Source organism: Anoplophora glabripennis, unplaced genomic scaffold (assembly GCF_000390285.2).
Source record: "Anoplophora glabripennis isolate ALB-LARVAE unplaced genomic scaffold, Agla_2.0 scaffold266, whole genome shotgun sequence".
NCBI classification, from domain to species: Eukaryota; Metazoa; Arthropoda; class Insecta; order Coleoptera; family Cerambycidae; genus Anoplophora; species Anoplophora glabripennis.
In genome coordinates, this window is record NW_019416461.1 from 49,372 (window position 1) to 71,476 (window position 22,105).

The window sequence follows — 22,105 nt, forward strand, 5'->3', positions numbered from 1 at the left end:
ATTTTGTAAGATACAAAATTCAAGTACGTTGCCTTTGATTTGTTCCATTTGCTATAAAGTTAATTTAAAGAGTAACTTAGAAAATATTAAGCAACAGTTCTCTCATTTATACTTTGTAACTTTTTTGGAAACAAACACATTGAATTTGATGCCTAAAAAATTATTTATTATTGTAGCTTAGAGTTACCAGAAAGTATTATGAAAATTAAAAAAAATCATCCCAACAGGGACAAAGATCTTAAAGTACTAACTTTAAGACAATGGATACAAGGCAATAAAAAGTCAATCAGTTTTTTGTAAGAAAGAGATCGCTGTAGCACGTAGATTTTTATTTTTAAAAGTTTCAAAACAAAAAAAAACTATCTGGGTCGATCAGTATTTTAATAAACACTAATTTCGGTTAATGTACATAAGGTATTTATTAGAAAATTGAACCAGTGGAACGAATTTATTGGTGTCCAAGAATTTTTCAAAAAAAAATTATTACGTTACCGGCACACTGTAATTTCCATTAAAATAAGTAATTTGGACACAAATTGTTATGACAGTTTTAAAAACTGATCCATCGATAGATTCAATCGGATTCTGTATTTATAGAAATGAGATAATTTATACTGGATGCCTTAAACATCTCATGACGCGTTTTCCTCCAAAAGCAAAACAATACTTTCGACATGGACGAATTCTCGCAATCACTTTGCAACGTAAATGAGGTTTGAAGTAAGATAAATGACTGGAAACTTATTTAGAAATGATGCTCAATGATATATTGATGGTTTAGCAACGGTTGTTTACGGGAAACAAATTAAATTTCAATCAGACATAGCTCCACGTTCCTATTCTGTCCTTTATCAATTACCTACTAATATTAGGAACGAATTGAATGACACAACTATTAAGTATTTCATTTGATGTTACTCAATTATTTAATGAATATTATGTCTTCTGTTGAATTTGAATTTTTTTTATTGTATTAATGTTTACAAATGAAAGATTTCGTTGCTATTAGAGTCGTTAACTCGGACAGTAGTAACGAAATTGTATAAAAATTTCCTTTCTAGAAATTTTTTGTCATTCGGTTTTAGCCAAGCAAACTCATTATTGAATGGTAGTGTATTAGAGTTTGTTATGTTGAACTTTTAGGCAGGCAGTTTGACTTTGGCAACATTTATAAAATAAAATACATATAGGACATGCATGTAACTGAATATCTATTGCTGTTCAAATAAACATGAATATTCATTTTCATAATAGAAATGAAAAGTTCCGTTTTTTATAACAGTTTTAAATTTCCTTAGGATATCGCAAGAAGTAAAAGATAACAGAACTTAGTAAGTACTGTCTTTAAGGTTGTGACATTTTTCTGAAATTTAATCAAAATTGGTTCTCTCAGAGTCATTTGTGTACCAATTAAGTTTTAACTAATTAGATGATTAGAAATGAAATGAATCTATAAGTGATTTATTAAAACCAGGCACTTCAGTCCAGTCAGAGCGTGTTAGTAGTCATTGCCTCACATGGGAGTGAACTAATATTGATGTAGATCATGAAACAACGCATTAGATTTGTATGTCCTTGAAGTTTTTATTTGTTAATTTACTTTAGTACCATAAAGCACATGTGTTAGTTCAGTTTGAAATAGGAAAATCTAAAAATTAAAAGTTTTACTCCCCAATAATATTATAACACACAACCAACTCAAATATACGTGTAAGGTATTATGTATACCAGAATAGTATAACATCATATTATGGTTTTAGACAAATGACATCCATTTTCTGTTTTAATGTCTCCCTTTTTGCTCTCTTCTCGGTGAGGGCATCCAACTACTTTATTTTGGTTAAATTTCGATAAGTAACCCTATCATTGCATATATTTCTATACCAGGTGATTTTTTTAACTTGAAACTTTGAATTATCTCGAGAAATAAGTACTCTACGAAATAAATGTCCATAATAAAAATTTAATCACCTCTCCCCCCACCTTGTAGATGAGATTGTGGGTAACTTTGAAATATTAAATAGGATCTCCTATTTTATATTGCAGAATAGGATTCGACGGAAATAGGATTTGTCTAAAACAAAAACATTTTTTTAGGTTCATGATACATGCATATGATTTTGCATTACGTTTGCATACCACGTTTTCATTGTAAATAACCAAAATTAGTTTTAAAACTGAGTGCTTGGTTAAATCTGCTTTCAAATGAATGTAGTTTTTTGTATTTTGTTTTAAAGATACCATTTCTTTTCTTAAATATAATTTCTATAAAAATGTTTTATTTTTTAAATTTAATGTTTGCCTTTTTTTCTTTCTCCAAAAACACAAAATAAACGCAGGAGAGAAATGTGTTTAAAAAACAAGTCATTTTAATCAAGAACCCTGAAGGCAATAGATAACTACTATGTTCACATCGTTGTTCTTAGTAACGCTAAAAGCAATTTATTCACTAGCCATGTACATTTCTTCAGGGAGCAATTTTCCACTTATTTGAAATTTGCAACATGAATAAACCTTTTCGGCGACGAATTTCGAATATTTAAATAAAACGTGGTATTTTTTATCGCAAACACATTGCATTATCGTATACATATATTCTCTGTAGGAGAAATGGAGAAAAATCGAATTTCGTCGATACAGCGCCATCTACATATCATGAATTGAAAAAAATGTTTCAGACAAATATTATGTACTTTTAGCCGTAGAATTCGAATCTGCAAAAAAATGGGAGCTCTTGTATAAGATTTCAAAGTTACCCCTCTCCCCACCTACAAAGGCGGGGAAGAGGGACTAATTTTAGCACTAATGTATTTTCCACGCAGAATGATTAAATTTGCGTTATTATAATTTTTTCGTAGGATACTTATTTTTTCTCAAGATATTTGAAATATTCAGGTAAAAAAACACCTGTTATAATGATTACTCAACCTCTAATCCTTCGATAAGTTGTAACATAACTAAATCTTAATGGATACTAAAAGTATTGGGCTTTACATGCAGTTAGTAATGATTAGAGCAGTCACCCTGTACATCTACATGTTAATAGTCCTGATGTCACCATAGCCGTGACAATCAGCTAGACAAGTTATTGTAGTAATCTCATAGAAATGCAGTATCATCCATTCAGCCACCTAATGCGAGACTGATAATTATTATCCGTACTGTCAGTGATCCTTTGTGACCGGATTAACTATCCTGCATCTACGGGCCAATATGCGTTGAATAGTTTGACGGCGCCTTTACTTCCTGCATGTAGGGATCCGCTACGAATTATTTCATTAGCATAATGAGCATTGATCGAAGGTAAGCCGATTACATGGAATTCAGCAATTTATAGGGCTACAAACTGTATCCTGTTACCGGCGCAAATATGTACTAAGTAACTAAGTGAATGAAGTCAAAAAAACATAAAAGGTAAAAGTGGCAGCTTTATTATTGGTACATCTTTTATACCGTTTCATTCTTAATAAACGCCAGGTGTCTCAGTTGTATTGTTCCAATGGCATATCTCCATTACTTAAAAAGACATAAATTTGAAATTTGAGGCATCTGATATACAAGGTGATCCATTAACGTTACGGAGCGGCTGTATATAGGAAACTAGACGAGCTACGATTATGGGGTAAAAAGTATATTAATAAATACGACCAAAAGAAATTGATTTAAAATATTTTCAAGTTTGTAACTTCAACGCAAGGTGGCGCAACAGTTACAGAAAATTGTCGGTTTTTCGAATTTTCACACTTTGCATTTACACTTTAAAACAGAAATTGCATTTTAAATGTTTCCAAAATTTGGATTGTACAAATCAAAGCGAGTTACGAAAACTAAAGCAGATTTTGAATTTAATCGATTAATTTTGAATTTGCGACATGTGGAGTCTTCTCAAGAAAACAAAGTGTTTATACAAGATTACAAGAAAGACTGCTACTGATGAAGAGCACAGTGTTGGTGTTTTCGGAAGTGTGCTTAATAATGCACATATTTCAATTCGAGAAATTGAAGCAGAATGCTCTCTTGTTCAACGAATCCTAAAATTCAGCAAATTCAGACCTTTTTAAAAACCCACTGCAGCAAGGATTAGAATTAAGAGATGATGACAGAAGACTGGCGTTTCTTGCATGGCTAGTGACTGCTCGTGAAGATGGTATAATTAATTCAATATTATGGTCATAGTAATGGAACTGCCAATCGACAAAACATGATGGGGCGCCCCCCTCACAATTCTAGAATTGTAATTGCTTGTTTAAATCAAAATTTCCTTGACAAGTGGATCGGCACATATGGACCAATAAGATGACCTGCAAAAGCATCCGATCTAACGCCGTTAGATTATTTTCTATGGGGGTATTTGAAGGATAGGGTATACCAGACGCCTCTTGTAGATTTGAAAGATTTAAACAATAGAACTCGAAGTGAGTGTGGAGCTCTTAATGCCTTAATGCCGAAAAAGTGTGTCTCGTTTTCTTTTGCATCGGGCCGAGTGTTGCATTGAATCGAACGAACATTTTGAACATTTTCTTTAGCATCTTTTCTATCGCTCACGGTTAGTCTTTGGTGTCATGAGTATAAATAACAATTAATAGGTATAATATCTTTTTGTAATTCATTTAACATTATTTTAATATTATTTCACATTTAATAAAATGTTTGTAAATAATTTTTTACAGAGATCTTGAAAATACAAATTTTGGAAAATGTATCTTTGCTACTTTGAAATTTAAGTCCAAAATAATGCATATTGATGTTCTTCATCATTTTTTATAATCCCGATTTTGGAAGCATTTAAAATGTAATTCCACTTCTGTTTTGAAGTCTAAATGTAAAAGTAAGACATTTTTTTTGTAGAATTCAAATTTTAAGAAAAATATACAGCGTGTCATTTAAAATAACAAAGTTACGGTCGTTTCCATTTCCAAGTGAAAGAATTTTAATATTGCATTCAACTTAAAGAAGTTTAGGTGTACAGGGTGATTAAAAAATGTGACCAAAAATGAAACCTCGTATTCTTTGGTGAATTTTAAGAGTCTTTCCTATAAAGTTTTTATCTAGCACACTTCGTTAAAAAAAGATAATGGGTGCTAAAGATAAAAAAATATTTTAAATTTTTTTAATTGATTTAAAAACTAGTAAGTGAAATAATTCGAAATTGGGCACATGCATTTATGTAAACATTGTCCAAAATTTGAGAGTTTTTCCTAAAATTTACATGCTGCAGTGGCGGTATCGATGGCATATTTTTCTAAATAAAATGGTACGCCACTGCTTTACTGTAACAACCAAACTAAAAATCTAAAAGAACGTTCAATTCTACATAAAAAATATACTCTTTTTTAAGTCGCCTAACTTTATCGGTTTTGTGAGTTATTTACATTTAAAAGTTTCAATGTATTTTGTGGTGATTTTTTAATTCTCAAAAGATGAAAATAACAATAACAATTATTGATAATAGTAATAATAACAAACCGTAAATCAAATGCTGGAAGTGTCCACCATCTACCTCAATATATTTTATTATACACTCTTAAATGTCTCTATTAAACAAAATGTCCCTATTATTTTTAAATGCACTATTTTGTGCCGCAACTCCTCAACAGAACTAATTTCTTCACAATACACCACTTCCTTCAAGTTTGACCACACTGAGAAGTCCAGAGGGTTTAAGTCTGGACCTCTTGGTGGCCAACTAAACTCATTGCCACGGCCAATCCACCGATGAGGAAAATGTTCATTTAAATACTGGCGTACTGGCAAGGCAAAATGTGGTGGTGCACCGTCCTGCATAAACCACATACTCTCTCTTAAAGCGAGTGGTACATCATCTAGAAGCTCGTTTAAATTGTGTTGAAGAAAGTTTAAATAATAAGTCCAGTTAGATTGGGTGGCAATTCAAAATGTCTTATGAAAAAACCAGAAATTAAACCACACCAAATATTCACCTTGAACTCATGCTGAAAATGTCTTTTATAGCATGCGGAATCTCACAAATGATTGTTCTTCCAATTGAAAACTCCTCGTCTAGTAAATGTCGTCTCATCAGTAAATAAAATCTTATTGAGGAAATTTGGGTTTTTCGTTTGCATATTTTGTATAAACTGAACAAATTGTAGGCGAGCTGGTAAATCTTGAGGCAATAACTGCTGAACCGGAGTATAATGACATGGATGGAGCATTCCTTTTTTCAAAATTCTACAAATGGACGATTGGCTTACTTCCGTTGCCGCACTTAACCGACGAGTACGAGTAGTAAAATTTTCTCTCCATCGACTGTGATAGATTTTGGAGTACCATGGTTACTTTTTGGTCGACAAGATCCAGATCCGCCTAAGCGATTGTAAAGATTTTTGAATAGTTTATAATTAGGTAATCTATTTGGGTACAATTGCACATATTTTCGGGCCGCCGCGCCGCGAGCCGCATGTTCATTAAAATTAGCCTGAGCAAAAACATAAATCATTTCATGCATCTCATTGTTGGAAAAATTATTATATTATGTCGTGGCATTTTTTGATCACTAACTAATAATTTTGTACGAATAATAAATAATAAGCACGCAAAATACGTTAATACTTATTGACAAGAAAATTTGACACAAGCCTACATAGAAAAGAAATAGTAATATCAGCGCCTGAAAGAAAATCACCACAAAATACATTTTAAATGCAAATAACAGAAACCGATAAAATTAGGCAACCTAAACAAGAGTACACTTTTTATGTAGAATTGAACGTTCTTTTAGATTTTTAAAGCATAGCTCAACAAATATGTTCCGATTTACCTAAATAATATGGTGAAACTAGCGCCCTCTAGGAGCAACGTCAAAATAAGCTTCAAATTCGTAATTCTCACACCAAAAGACCCAACACTACAAGTTTCATAGTCATGCTATCAAAACTTTCTCAGTTATTGAGAAATTTCTGAATAAAATTGAAACCTTGAACACCCTGTATTTCTTAAACCAGCGACATTCGTATAAGGCATGATGAGCTCAAACATAATATTTTGGTGTCTATTATTTCCAGTTTAGTGTTGACCCATTCTTTCTGACTCACCCTGTATATTTATTTCAGATGACCGAGATATTTTTTCGTTGCTAGTAATCATACTATTTGACCACAGAACGTATTAGACGTAAAGGTATTTAGTAACTTCAAAAACTTACTTTCCGAATTTCAGTACAATACGTCGATTTTTGAAAATGATGTAGTCAAAGTTTGATAAAAAAATTATCTTGGATGCCTATAATCTGAAAAACATTAGTAAACATATTTTGGCAATAATAAATTCTCTTGATGTTTATTTACTTGTTTTTATTGTAGTTTACTATATTAGGATGATTTTAAATTATCTCCCGATACTTTCAAGATAAAAAAATTAGGGCGTTTTTTTTCATATACACTTTTTATGAAAATATACAGGGTGTCCCTGAAAAGGATTATTTTCATCCAAGAACCACAGGTTCCTTGGATGAAAATAAGACTATTTAGCCTAACTTACCTATATACAAAAGTGCACGCCTACTGAGATATAGCCTTCTAAATATAGAACAGATAACCTAGTTTTTTTCAAATAATTTGAAAACTGTTTTTCTTAGAAACTGCAAATTTGGTACACTTATTTTTTTATATAAGGGCAAGGTAAATATAGAATTTGGAGAGAATACATATACAGGATGTTCTATATCTAGTGCCTGTGCGCCACTGGCTATCCCGTAACTTTTTTGTGTTTATGCCAATGACGACAGAATTTATATTTTTAAAAATAAGCACTATTTTGGAAGTTTTTTTTGCTCTTACAAAATTTCGATATCGTTTATGGATTTCGAATAAAATTCGCATTTTTTATACTAAATATAGGCAAAAATTCCGATTTATAAAAAATAATTTATAACTGCAGCCTCAAAGCAGGGAATAATAATGAAAAAACGTCACATTTAAAAAAAATAACTACACATTCTTGGTATTAGTATTATCAATCAATAAAATAAAAATCAACACTAATATTTTAAATAAACAATATCAACTAATAATGTAAGAAAGTCAACATTAACATTTTAAATTAACTGATATTTGTAATCACATTAAAATAATATTACAGTAACTGCTCAAAGTTACCTTCTAGTTCTTAAACGCAAACATTAGTTCTTCGAAAATTAGAAATTATCCAATAATTGTGCATTACCTCTCATAACATTAATTTCATGTTGTATTCTTTCCCATATTCGTTTTCTGTATTTACTGAAAAGTTATTTTAAACTGTGGTCCTCAACGCTCCCCAAATGAAATAATTACATGGGTTTAGGTCCGGGGATCGAGGTGGCCATTTTAAAGGGGCATTATTTCCTCTACCTATCCACCTGTTAGACCTTTAATAACCTGTAATACCTACCTGTACCCTGTAATACCTGTAACCTGTAATAACTGGTCTTTTAATACTCTATTAAAGGAACTTTTTGAAAGCCAACCTCTGCCGCTAAACGCCTTTTATTTACTTGAGGAATTTCTTCGACCCTTTCCAAAATTTGTTCCTCCAGCTGAATAATTCCGGCCGTACATTATCAACGATTTAATGTTACAGGTAAAAAAGTCCTGTTTCCCGAAGGCGTCTCTCCGCATTAGCAAATGTTTTGCGATTTGGATTTCTTCGATTAGAAAATCTTTCAGCATATGTTCGAACAGTAGCACAATAATTTCCTTCACAATAACCCAAAACTACTAACATATAAGTTTGTTCAGCAAAAGTATAAATTGTAATAAAAAACAAAATAATTTAAAATTAAATTACAGCTAGCTTGACACAGAACCTTTTAATTATTGTTATGAATTTTTTTCTCTGTTATATGGCGAGTACTAGAATGTTCTGTTTATCTTAAACTGATTTTATATTATTTAATGTGTAAAAAATGCCAATTTTACTCGAAATCCATAAACGATATCAAAATTTGTAAGAGCAAAAAAAACTTCCAAAATAGTGCTTATTTTTAAAAATATAAATTCTGTCGTCATTGGCATAAACACAAAAAAAAGTTACGGGATAGCCAGTGGCGCACAGGCACTAGATATAGAACATCCTGTATATGTATTCTCTCCAAATTCTATATTTACCTTGCCCTTATATAAAAAAATATGTGTACCAAATTTGAAGTTTCTAAGAAAAACAGTTTTCAAATTACTTGAAAAAAACTAGGTTATCTGTTCTATATTTAGAAGGCTATATCTCAGTAGGCGTGCACTTTTGTATATAGGTAAGTTAGGCTAAATAGTCTTGTTTTCATCCAAGGAACCTATGGTCAAGCGTTGTCCATCCTCTTTAGGGACACCCTGTATAATAATAGAGATAAATGTTTATCTAGTGTCTAAATATTTAGACACTTTTTTAATTTAGATAAATCTGATTGTTTTTGAAAAATTCATGATCCTCGAAGACAGTAAAAAGTACCTGTTTTACGTTTTCTTAAATTAATATTAATATAGTATATCGACAATTGAAACATGTTTTATGATTTAAAAATATACGTTTTGAATCAGATTCGATACAGTGCTGCTCTGAATTCAGATCTGGAGGCCTAGAAGGCCATCGTATGGGTTCTTCCAGTTCATCTCCCGAGACATTTTTTATTCAGATCATTAAGAAATACAAGTATGAAATTTCTTCAACGAAAAATTTTCCTAGGACTAGGTTGAAACTGGTGGATCGATACTCTTGATTTGATCTTGATCTCGCGGACATTTTATTTCGGATTATTTGAAAGAACAAGTTAATAAAGATTGGTATTCACGCTGTTGTTGCGTTAATAATTCTATGATACTTCAAGCTAATGTTTACCTTAGCGTAGGAGAGGTCCATTTGAACATACTTTGCGACATATGCGGAGAATATCTTATTTTCTAACATTATTTATTTTTAAAAAGGTTTTTGATGCATTGGAGTTTTTTTAAATCTATAAGGAAGGTCAATCAGAAAAGTTTCTATTCTTCATGTTCTATGTGTCTTACCCCTGTGTCAATTTTGAGACATAGAGATGTTTTTATTTGTTTTTAGTTTCACTAAAATATAACTATAGATTACAGTAAAGAACAGAATACACAATATTTCGAAAATTGATAATTACTTATAAACTTCATATTTCACTTTACCTAGAAGGAAATCAACCATCCTGTATGGTTAGACACTGACCTTGTGAATGTTTTTGTCTACAATCTTGTTTATGTAGAGCCTGTCGTCGACAATCAGATGCATCTTCACCAATTCCATAAACTTCCTAGGGTCTGCAAGGATGGCGTTCTGTTTCAAATCGTCCTCGAGAGCTTTGTTGCATGGAGCAAATAAGGTAACGTCATGGGACCGTTCAATTGTTTTCAAAAATTCCTGTCCCTCCGGTCCGACGTCTTTGATGGCATTAAGGAAATTACTCAGGATCCCATCGTCCCTTTCCTAGAGAAAATTCTTTTGTAGGATATAATAGGCACCTCTTCGGATACATTACACCACACATAAACGGAAGCAAGCGAGACTACCAGATGTAATACAGAATGGAGTGGCAGTGAAAATGTGTTTTGTGCGGATTGTTTTACAATAAATGTATTACCACAATTTTAGAATATATTTTTTTTCTAAGTGTACAGGTACAAGTAAAGATGTATAAATTATCACAGAAATTTGTGACAGTTGAATGAATAAATTGGTGAGTGGTTTTAAGTTTCAACCACAGTGCAGGTGAAAGAACTAGGAATTAATGAAGGTTAGATTTTATTGATACAGGGATATTCCAATATTCTGTATACATGGAGTTATTAGAGATTATTTCGATCAAAATTAGATAATTTAACTAAACTTACACATATCCGAAATTGCTTCGCAAGGAGGCGTTAAGGTTGGCAAAATGTTTTAGTTTTTTCCAAATACATAACTCTAAAACGCATTTTCTCCCAGCTTTTCCTCACTTATTTTTCTAATGATTTTCGCGTTGTTAATTATTTCAGTCATTACCAACGCATTTTCAATAAATTTCATAACTGTGACAATAAAATTGATGCAGTCTTTATAGAGCTCAGGAGCTTGCTGCTTGAGCTTTTATGTTCTTTCTTGAAAATTATTTGGAATGGTCACCATTTTCAGTAACACATTAAATAAGGGTGTTTCCTAAGTAATGTAAAATATTTGAAACGGCGATTCTTTAAATCATTTTATGAAAAAAGAAATGTCCAAAAAAACCAGTGGCGTACGTGTGGATATTTACTTAAAAATTAGTATATTTTATGTTTTTTTTTTGTTCCTCGTTCACAACTGACATAAAATCTCGCCTACCATTTTTATATTTGAAGCCTGGTTCTGGAAAAAAATGCTGTTCTATTAATTCGTCGATTATACATTTTTGTATTATTTTTAATAAAATAGTATTTTCTCCAGAACTAAGCTTCAAATAATGAAAAGATGGAAAAGATTATAAAAAATACTCAAAAAATTTAAAATATCAGTGGGTTTTTTAAAATAATTGGATACTGTTGCCAATATGCACGCCCTTGGTGAGGTGATCAAATTTTATTTAATATTAAAACATATCCTCTAATAGGCGGTCCAAAGTTTCAGAGAAACAAAACATTCCATTAATAATAATAAAGAAATAAATCACCTGTATTTTGGACATATGTTAATATGAATTTTTTTCCACAAAATAATGTGAAGAATATTCTCCAAAGAATTTCGGAATACTTAAGAAATTCCCTTAAATCATGATTAGTAGATTTCTTGTTGAATTCATTCATATATTAATAAATAAGAGTAATGTCAGATAGTCAAATTTGACAGCAACAATATACGGAATGAGAGATAACTGAGATGAGTGCAATTCATTTTTTTTTACTGAATGTGTTATTAAAAATAGCGATTATTTTGAATAATTTTCATGAAAGAACATTCAAATACAAGTTTCTGATTTCCACAAAGCATTATTTTGTTTTTATTAGCAAATAGATCAAGCATATGATGATAATTAAATTAGATTTGATCGAAAATATATTGGTGATGATTAATACCATAACTACTTATGCCAAAATAGTTGGGATACCAAAAATGTATTAGAGATCAAATATTTGTAGAAAGCCCTTATATTTATGACAAAATAAGATCTGAAGTTATAAAGTCACCTGCCCAAAAAATATGAATGAGCAAAGGACCACGCACTAATTATTTTAAAAAGTGGTCTCTTTCTATGAATACGAGTTATTTTTATACTCCAGTCGGCAGAGGCCGAAAAGTTACTGTTGGTGACATTTCCTTGATAACTCGGAGAGAGAACTGCACAGGAATACTTTAAATAATGAGTACAATAACAGGCTAATTTGCTGACAAAGTATTTTATCAAGAAAAAAAGTTAACAATTTAATCGTGAAAAAAAATTTTTTTAGTAGTTTTCTTTAAATAACTCAGCGGGATAACTTTGTACGAAAAAATGCTTAGGACATGATTTTGTTTGTAATCAAAATAGCTACAAAATGGCGGTGGTCCGATTACGAAATTTGCAATAACAAAGCCGTGAGATTGAAAAAACGGTATAAAACGTCAATTTTTTAAAGTTGCTGTAAAAATGTCAATTATAAACAAAAAGTGATAAAACTTTCGAAAACTATAGTTCAATATATATACAATAATGACGCTAAAGCCGAAAATCAGGAGAGCAAAACTTTTTGTTCTATAAGGTGTTATACATTCATCGGCATCTGAAACTCGAAACTTTGCCTTTGTTCGAAGCTTTGCTGACACTTGAAATTTGGTATACAAATAGTGTAAATATGCAGAAACCAAAAGCAATTTGCAAAATTCAATTATCTTCATTTTTATAGCTTTGGTAAGGTTTTATACATCACCCTAATTTTATACGACACCGTTTTTTTAATTTTTGGAAAAATATACATGTATATTTATAAAATATTCCATCACGGTAGATTTACCAGCACAATTACCTACAATTAGAAAAATAATAATTTTCATTGTTTAGATCCTAAGCTACTTAACATTTTGCGCCTGTTAACCGTAGTCGTACATTATTCAACATATCAACATAAAACGTAAATCGTACGTGTGGGGTAAACCTCTAACTTTTCATTTTCGAGCGCGAGCTTCGCTCTTCGGCGCTTGTATACTATTAGAAATATGCAACAGTATGTAACTTTGGTATTACCTACAGTAGATATTTTTTCAAATTTGGTAAACGCCTTCTATTCATCAAGATGCATTTTCTGATGTACAAGCAATTTTATTATTTTTGCCAATGGCGTCTGTACAGGGTTTGTATTGAATATTTTTGAAGAAAAATATGTTACGCCACTGCTTTTTCTTAAAGTAAAAATCATTTTTGAAATCCTCATTCCTTTCTGAGCAAATGTGGTATCTTGAATTTTTTTCGTTTGAGGTACGGTTTTTGCATAAAAAAATAAAATTCATTCATTTGCATCTTATTGGACCACTTACGAGTAAAAAAAGATTTATGAAACTTTGAACAATAATTTATTTAAGATAATAACTTTTAAACGTTGAAATTAAGAAATTACAGTAATCTACATACATTTTGGAATGGTAAAAGAAAATATATCCTGGCGTAACATATTTTTCTTCAAAAATATTCAATACAAAAACTGTACACACGCCACTGGCAAAAATAATAAAATTGTTTGTACATCAGAAAATGCATCTTGATGAATAGAAGGCATGTACCAAATTTGAAAAAATATCTAGGGTAATAGGGTAATAGGGTAAGTTATCATAAAAAAATGTTTTTTCATAAAACTTTAGCACCCTGTAGTTCAAAAGCTAAGACTTTTAGGACAGATGTTCATATGAAGTTTTTTTCTTAAAATGGACCCAAGAATATTCTCCTTAAATATTAGCACGTTATTAAGAAACACCATGTATATTGAACTATAGTTTTCGAAAGGTTTATCACTTTTTGTTTATAATTGACATTTTTACAGCAACTTTAAAAAATTGACGTTTTATACCGTTTTTTTTCAATCTCACGGCTTTGTTATTGCAAATTTCGTAATCGGACCACCGCCATTTTGTAGCTATTTTTATTACGAACAAAATCATATCCTAAGCATTTTTTAAATATTTATCAGCAAATTAGCATGTTATTTAACTCATCATTTAAAGTAGGCCTGTGTAGTTATTTCCGGGTTATCAAGGTTTGACACAGGCCGAACCTGAACCAACTGGACTATTAACCTCTGGAATAAAGTTATGATCATAAAAACCCCGGCAGATGATTTGTTTGTTTGTCGGAGTTTGACCACTTTTACTCTCCTTTTTAGCATTTCAGACACGTATATAGTTATAGATGGAGTAAAAACGCAATGCAGATAGCTATATCACCCATTTGCAAGGAAGGTAAATCCCACGAAAATACTGTCACGCCACCCGCACCCTTAACCGCCCCCAAACCGTTCAAAAACTGCCCCGAATAGGGATTAAACCCATATATAACTTATTGTAACAGTCACATCTACTTCATCACTTCATGACTCATTTTCAAGGCAAATAAAACCCACGATCATATTGTTACGCCATCCACACCCCAATACCCATCCCCCCTCCCAGTGGCCAAGAACCAACCTCAAAAGGGGCTACCTCGATCCTCTCTGGAGAAGATCGAGGTAACGTGATAATTATGTTTGTGGGGTCTATCATCCTCAGAAACGGAGATGGAGGAAAACAGGTCGGTGAAACAGATCAGAGACAGATGTAAACCCTACTGGGGTTTTTATGATCGTAACTTTATTCCAAAGGCCAAAAATAGCTTGCATCCACAGAAATTTTCAATTTTGATCGAGACCACTTTTTTATGTATCAGTGCATGGTCTTTTGATTATTATGATGGTGATGATATTTTTTCCATGTTTGTAAATGCAAATGCTTTGGTTACTATGTAATCTAGATATAGGTAGGTATCTGTATACCAAATTTTTGGAAAAAAAAAACAAAATTTTTTGTCAGTGAGCAGCTTTGGATAGATTTAAGTTTAGTTATATCCTCTTTGACTTTAAGGGTTTGTGGCGGTTCCATGTACATACACAGAACATTGCGAGCATTGTGTATTAGTGGCCAAAGTACATTGTGCAATATAATTCAAGATTCGTTTAAACTATATTAAGGCGTTAAGGAAAAAGCACAAAGACAGTAAGATTATATTGTGTACACCTAAAATATTGGCTTATACCACCGTTTTAATAACTGGGTTTTTGCCACACCAAAAAGAAACATAAATTATATTTAAAACATTTAAATTAGTAATCCCTTGTCCTGAATAGATCACAAAAGGGTTGTTTTTACTAATTTATTTTTGCCTAATGAGAAAATAGATAGAAGTTTATTGAAATCAGTGCGGATATAACAAATCACCGAAAACTTTGTTTATGTTTGGAAAATTAATGAGAGGGAATTGCGTTTGAAAAACTAAAACATGTATATATGTAGATATACAATAATCATGTTATTCAATGGAGCAACATTAAAATTTAGAAAAAAATAATAACAGTGCTAAAATAAAATTCATTGATTTATTTTTTTTAATAGTTAAATTTCTTCTTTTTTTTTTTGCAAAAATCAGTTAGGTACATAAAATAATTTGTTATGTATAACGATTGTATTTCAGAGAACATTTTACGACTAAAAACAAAAAAGTTTATATGCGCCTCCCTTAAATGTAAACCCCTGTTTTTTATTCAGATATCTCTAAAACCTTTCTAGATAAAATAATTAAATTCAGAACTGAATATTACCTTTATTTTTTAAATATAATGGATATAAACTTCTGTTTTAAATGGTGAAAACGATACATGTTGACTTTTTTACTGTAAATTTGTTGTAGATTGCAACAGCTACAACCTGTTTGACATTTTATTTTTTTTATCTTGAACAGTTTCGGAGGTATCTGGGAAAAACAATTTTAGGACCTTCTGTAGAGAATTTATAGTATGTATAACTTTTCCTCTTATTTTGAGAAACAAAATGCGTTGCACAAATATTGCAAGTTAACTTTGGGTACCTTGTATAGGTAAATATCGGGTGTCCCAAATTTCATGCAAGACTTGAATTTTCCGTCATTTGTGCGATAAAGTGTTGTCAACGAAAAAAATGACAGAGTGACAACTGACAGTTTAGGGTTATTAAAAATAGGGCCATACTTGAAAAAACAATACGCTTTCATTGTTGAGCAATATTTAAAAATTTGGCAGGTGCAGTTCGTAATTTTCTACAAAACATGGTCGAAATAGTGATTTAACTTTCCACAGTGAAGGGATTAATTGAAAAATTCAGGGAGACTGGATAAATTAGTGATTTTAAACACTCTGCCCGTCCTTCAATATGTCGTTCAACACAAAACAACAAAGCAGTTCGTGAGTGTTGCTGAAAGTCCAAGGTCACCAATTAGCCACTGTGGTCAACAATTGGATATTTCGAGAAGCTCTCTTATAAAAGATTTGCATCTTTATGTTTTCAAAGTTCAATTGATTCATTGAAGCCTACTGACCACGCAGAACGAAGAGAGTTCGTTCAATGGATTATGGAACAAGTGGATGCTGATGAGGCTCATATTCATCTTTAATCGACAAAATTGTCGCATTTGGGGTTCAGAAAATCCACGAGTGGATGTTGAGAAACAAATTCATAGCATTTGGTGCGGATTTTGGTCTGGAGACATCATCGGATCATTCTTCTTCGAAAATGCTGCGTTAGTGCAGTTTTTGTGCTTAAATTGCAAGATATGGATGCAGACGGCATGTGGTTTCATGCCATGCAGCCCGAAAAATAATTCAATTACTGGTCGTGTAATTTCCCGTTCTGGTGATCAGAATTGGCAGCCCAGCTCATGCGATTTAATGCCGTTGGACTTTTTTCTTTGGGGTTTTTTGAAGTCTAAGGTTTATGCCAACAATCTCACGACCACCCACGCCTTGAAGGAGGAATTTATGAAAAGCGGTTATGGAAAATTTCGACAACAGAGTGCGTGGAAGCCATTTACCCGATATGGTATTCATCTATAACATTATCCTATATACTTTATGAATCAATAAAAAATATAAAATATTTAATTAAAAACCTCTGTTTTCTATCAAAATTACTTCTTGCGTGAATTTTGGGATCTCGAAAAAAGTAGACTTTATTAGACAACTTTTCTGCTAAATGTCTACAGTGCGTACAGTTTTGTACCTACACATAAAATTGTACCATTAAACTTCTATCTACGTTACCGCCTTTTTGGAAACCGAAGTGCTATATTATTTAGGAGGACTCTCGCGTCTACTTGGAAAGTCTTAAAATATTCATGCCTTCCTAAAAACTATATCTTGTAGTGGAGCCAGAAATCTATCGTACACTTTAAAAACACTGTGCGTGAATTAAAATTAATTAACCAAACCAGAATACTGTATTTTAGCACATATACATTTTCACATTACCAGAGGTTTATTGTGAAGCGCAAGCAACAAGTAAGTAAGTAAGCACATGCAATACTCTAAATGAAAATTGTAGATAATTGAAATAAACAGCAATTTGTGGAATGGGTGAGACATCGTAAAACATTTAAGTTTTTAATTTACCTTATATTGCTGCAGTTTCCAAAAGTTAAACAAAAAAAGCAATGAGTAAATGTTAGATGATATCCTACAAGTGTATTCGTGAGTGATGTGTGTTTGGACGGTAACAATTTTTAGAATTATTTGAATTCATTATACAAAAAAGTAGATTATTTCAGTGGAGTAATATTATTAATGTCATTAATATTTAAATAATATCTAGTATTTAGTAGTTAGGACTAGGTTTAGTAGTAGTAGTAAGTAGTACTTTACTATTTATATGTATTAATATTATTAATATTTAGTGTCATTTGGCCCAGTTTGAAGATGAAGAATTAGGGGTATTACTTCATGAAGACTCATGTCAGACGCTAGCTGAACTTGCAGAATCATTAGGAGTCTTTGCAAGTTTGAACAGCTGCTTCATCCGCAGAAAAGGAAATGTCTTTTGCATCGTATAGCGATGAAAAATGGATTCTAAGAGTAGAAAATCGTGAGCCAAGCCCGACCATACGTCTACATCATCGGCAAAGTTCATGATTCCAAGCTTTTGCTCCGCATTTTGGTGCGATCAGCTGGGTGTAGTTTATTATGAGCAGCTCAAACCGAATGAAACCATCACGGTAGATTGCTATTAACTACAATTTATGTGTTTGAGCTGAACATTGAAGGAAAATTGATTGATACAAATTGATTTTGCATGATAACGCTCGGCCACATGTTGCAATACTGGTGAAAATCATTCCGTGACATGTTCTTTACAATTCTTTTTAAATAAGGCATTAATTTTTACGAAAAAAACAGCGATAACCTATTCAACATCTCATTATCTTTGCATATTTTTTTACATAAGTGCAGTTGATATGCTTCCGATTTGTTTACTTGCAAATACTATTTACAAATGATTCTCGGCATGTACATGCTATGTATGTCCACTGCGCAACTGTAAGCCTGGCGAATGAGAGCTTTTGATATATTTGATAACTACCTGCGCATTTAATTTTTTATTTAATTTTTAATTTTATTCATTTTATTTTCATTTTTTTTACGTTGTTTCTACAGCAATTAGCAGCGTTATTCATATGTAATTTGTGACCGCAAACAGTTATTATTGGGTAGCTAAATTGATACCAGATGAACCGCAATTGACGATTAATTATTATAATTAGGGTAGGCCTAGGTATACATTGATTTACTGCGCAGTTTCATTATAAGTAACGCTTCCTATAGCTTTAAGTTTATTTAGGGAAAACAAACCCTCCATGATCCATTCATTTTCATATACCTGCTTAACTTTGCACTTTTTCGTTGAAAATATAAAATAACATAATGATGACATATTGATATATTGATGTGGATCTTTGAAGTTTTCCATCGCAGTGGATAGCTTGCTCTTATAAAACAAACATTAACTTTTAGATGGGATCGTATATACTGGATGTGCTCGCAATAATTCACGCGCGTTGTTTATATATTAAAAAAAGTGTTTCCAATCCCTTAAATACATGTTTATTTATTTTTTATAATGCGACTAATTTTAAAAATGACCTGATGTAAATGATATTCGACATATTTTGGAAAAAGAACTTAAATCAAGTTATTCATATCGGTAAAAAGTAAAGTGAAAGGGAATACAAACTGCCGCATAATGTCGACTTCATACTGGCAGTGATGTACCGCGTTAGAACTCTGTTATATATATATTTACATTATTAAATATTCGATCATAAGGTAAGCAAGGAAAGCATTGTCAAACCATAGAAGAATTTAGGGCCTATTGATATTCGTAGATTAAGTAATTAAATACGCTAAATACTTTTCAAATTACTCTACTAATTTCGGTAGAAAAACAGTTCACCTGGGTAAATTACTTTGGTATAAGAATATCAAAATAAAATAACTTTACAAAAGGTGCAATTCGTACCCGTTTACTCCACTCGTAAATTTTTACTACTTTCAAGATAAGCCTGATAAAGGATAAAGTTCGACTGAAAATGTTTTTTAATGTCTGAAATTAAACAAGTCGTTAGATAGCATAACATGAAGTTGCAGTTGACGCCGAAAAAACTTAAGTTCGTGTTAATTGCAAATTTTTGTACCCAAGTCACTTTATAATGTCTTAAGTGCATTCTGTCTATCCGAAATTTCTTTCTGAGACATAGTATAATACCATTGGTGGTAATGATTCCGAATAAACTGATACGAGGTCTGTTCAGAAAATAACCAAACCATATTTTTTAAACTGTATTATTAATTTATACATTATTGATCTTTTTCTCCTTCAAAGTACTTCTCTCTCCTATTCACACATTTCTCCCAGCGTTGTTTACATTTCGTGAAGCAGATTCAGCATTCATTTTAATTTCGGAAATAATAAAAAATCGCAAGGAGTCAAGTCTGGCGAGTACCTAAGGAGGGTGAGGGAGGACAGTAATCTAGTTTTGGGCACAAAACTGACGAATCGACAAAACTGAGTGTGTTCGCGCATTGCCATGGTGTAAGAATCATGGTGTAAGAACAAGAACCATGAGTTGTCTCGCCATAACTTTGGTCTCTTTTTGCGGATATTTTAACGTAACTGTTGTAAAACGCCCTGATACACGGTTCACTGTTTCACTTTGAGGCAAGAATCTGAGAAAACTGTGAGCATCACTTTGACATTGGATCGAGACTGACGTGCTCTCTTGGGATGTCGATATCCTTTGCCAATACAATGTGATGATTGAATTTTTGTCTCAATGTCGTAGCCGTAAACTCAGCTTTCGTTTCCCGTTATGATCCTTTGAATGAATATTTCATTGTCAATAAAATAAATTGTTCAAGGTGTTGCCGCCAAACGTCCACACAATTTTCTTTCTGTTATTCAGTCATCAAATGAGGAATAAATTTTTCTGAAACTTGATGCATGTTCAATTTTTCAGTCAAAATTTCATGGCCTGATCTAATTGAGACGCTAACTACTTCTACAATTTCTGTGACAGTCAATGGACGACTTGCATGCATCAGAACTTTGACTTTCTGAACATGGGAGTCATCATTTGAAGTTGAAGGCTTTCTTGGTCGAGGACCATCTTCGATTGATTGACGACCACTTTTAAATCGTGAAAACCATTCGTAACATTACGTACGACCCAGAGCATCATATCCGTAAGCTTGTTTCAAAAGTTGAAACATTTCCGTGAAATTTTTCCTCAGTTTCACTCAAAATTTTACGTACATAATTGTTCCAGAAAATCGCACAGTTCAAACATTATTAACATTTAAACAAGTTGCACTCAAATAACGATACCATGAAAACTAAATGAGATATCAACAATCCAAGAACATGTGGCTATAGAAGGGGTTATGCGCAACGCGATGCTGCCAATCGCATATCATCAAATATCTCCATTAGCACGCATTTCAGAAAGTTCTGTTATTTTCTGAACAGACCTCGTATAAAATTATAATTGACACTCTATTTTTGTTATTTCAATTGTGTATAATTGGAATGTATAAAGTTTTAAAATTTGTATTAACAAGAACTAAGATAGCGAAAACGTCTTTACAAAATAAGCGAGTACTAAAATTTATAAGTACATACAATGTATTCAGCATTGGGCTTATAAAATGGCAGAGGAAAAGACTTGTGGGCGTGTTTTTCAGTATAACTGTAATTTGATGTAGTCATCAAATTATATTCAATTTCGTCGTCAACCATTTTGTCACAGCTAAATCTGAAAGTGTACTCTACAAAGAACTCTAATTAGATTTTTAATTTATTTAATAATAGCGACAATATACAACACGTCTGTATAACCTTGCCTATCGTAATTACTAAATTAATTTTCCACTCACAGCTTCTCTTAATGCTGGTACTAATTTTCTTGCTGAGCTTTAGCGAATTTCAATGAAACAGGAACGACTAATTAATAATTATTTCACGAATATTGTGTAGTGCAAATATTGAAATTACAATTAACTCTTTATTTGCCAAAAGCAAATGAACACAGTTTTCCAGCTTATGTATTTAATTAGATTCGGAAATGTTAGCGGTATCTGTTCAAATACCAATAAAATTAATTAAATCCATTAGAAATTTGTTCATTTAATTTATCAAATTGGTTCGATTATATCAATAAATGTAAGAGTTACTGTATATTTGAACTACCAATATTGAGATTTAAAAAATAAATTATGAAAGTAATAGTTACAATTACAGTTTTGCAGATTTTGAAATAATATAAGTTTTGCAACATTCCCCTGACGAAATTTTATTGGTGATCAAAAATAGGAAAAAATTTTTTAGAACGGTTTGTTCTATTGACGAGTGATATGACGAGTGACTTGGTATATAGTTGCGTTGAAATACTATACCTATTTTAGAGTCCATTACAAGCACCTGCCTTGTGTCAGTTCATTTACGAGTCATCCTGCATTTGTACGTACATAAGCATTTAAAAAAAGATATTTCAAAATTGATTTCGAAAATAATGTTTTACAATTATGTTTTCAATATTCATCTCATTTTATTAATAATATTGACTGTTTAT

At 31.8% G+C, this 22,105-nt stretch overlaps 1 protein-coding gene across 4 annotated transcripts in view; it reads right to left on the reverse strand.

Moving 5' to 3' along the window:
- Window positions 1-22,105, reverse strand: part of LOC108908705 (fasciclin-1) — a 566,423-nt gene that overhangs the window by 22,542 nt on the left and 521,776 nt on the right. For 3 of the 4 annotated variants that reach the window (XM_018712824.2, XM_018712822.2, XM_018712821.2), the window contains one exon: window positions 10,177-10,434. In XM_018712824.2, the coding sequence (XP_018568340.1) occupies window positions 10,177-10,434 (258 nt within the window). Of the gene's footprint in view, window positions 1-10,176; window positions 10,435-17,597; window positions 17,607-22,105 lie in introns of all 4 variants that reach the window. The other variant, XM_018712823.2, reaches the window with a different exon arrangement.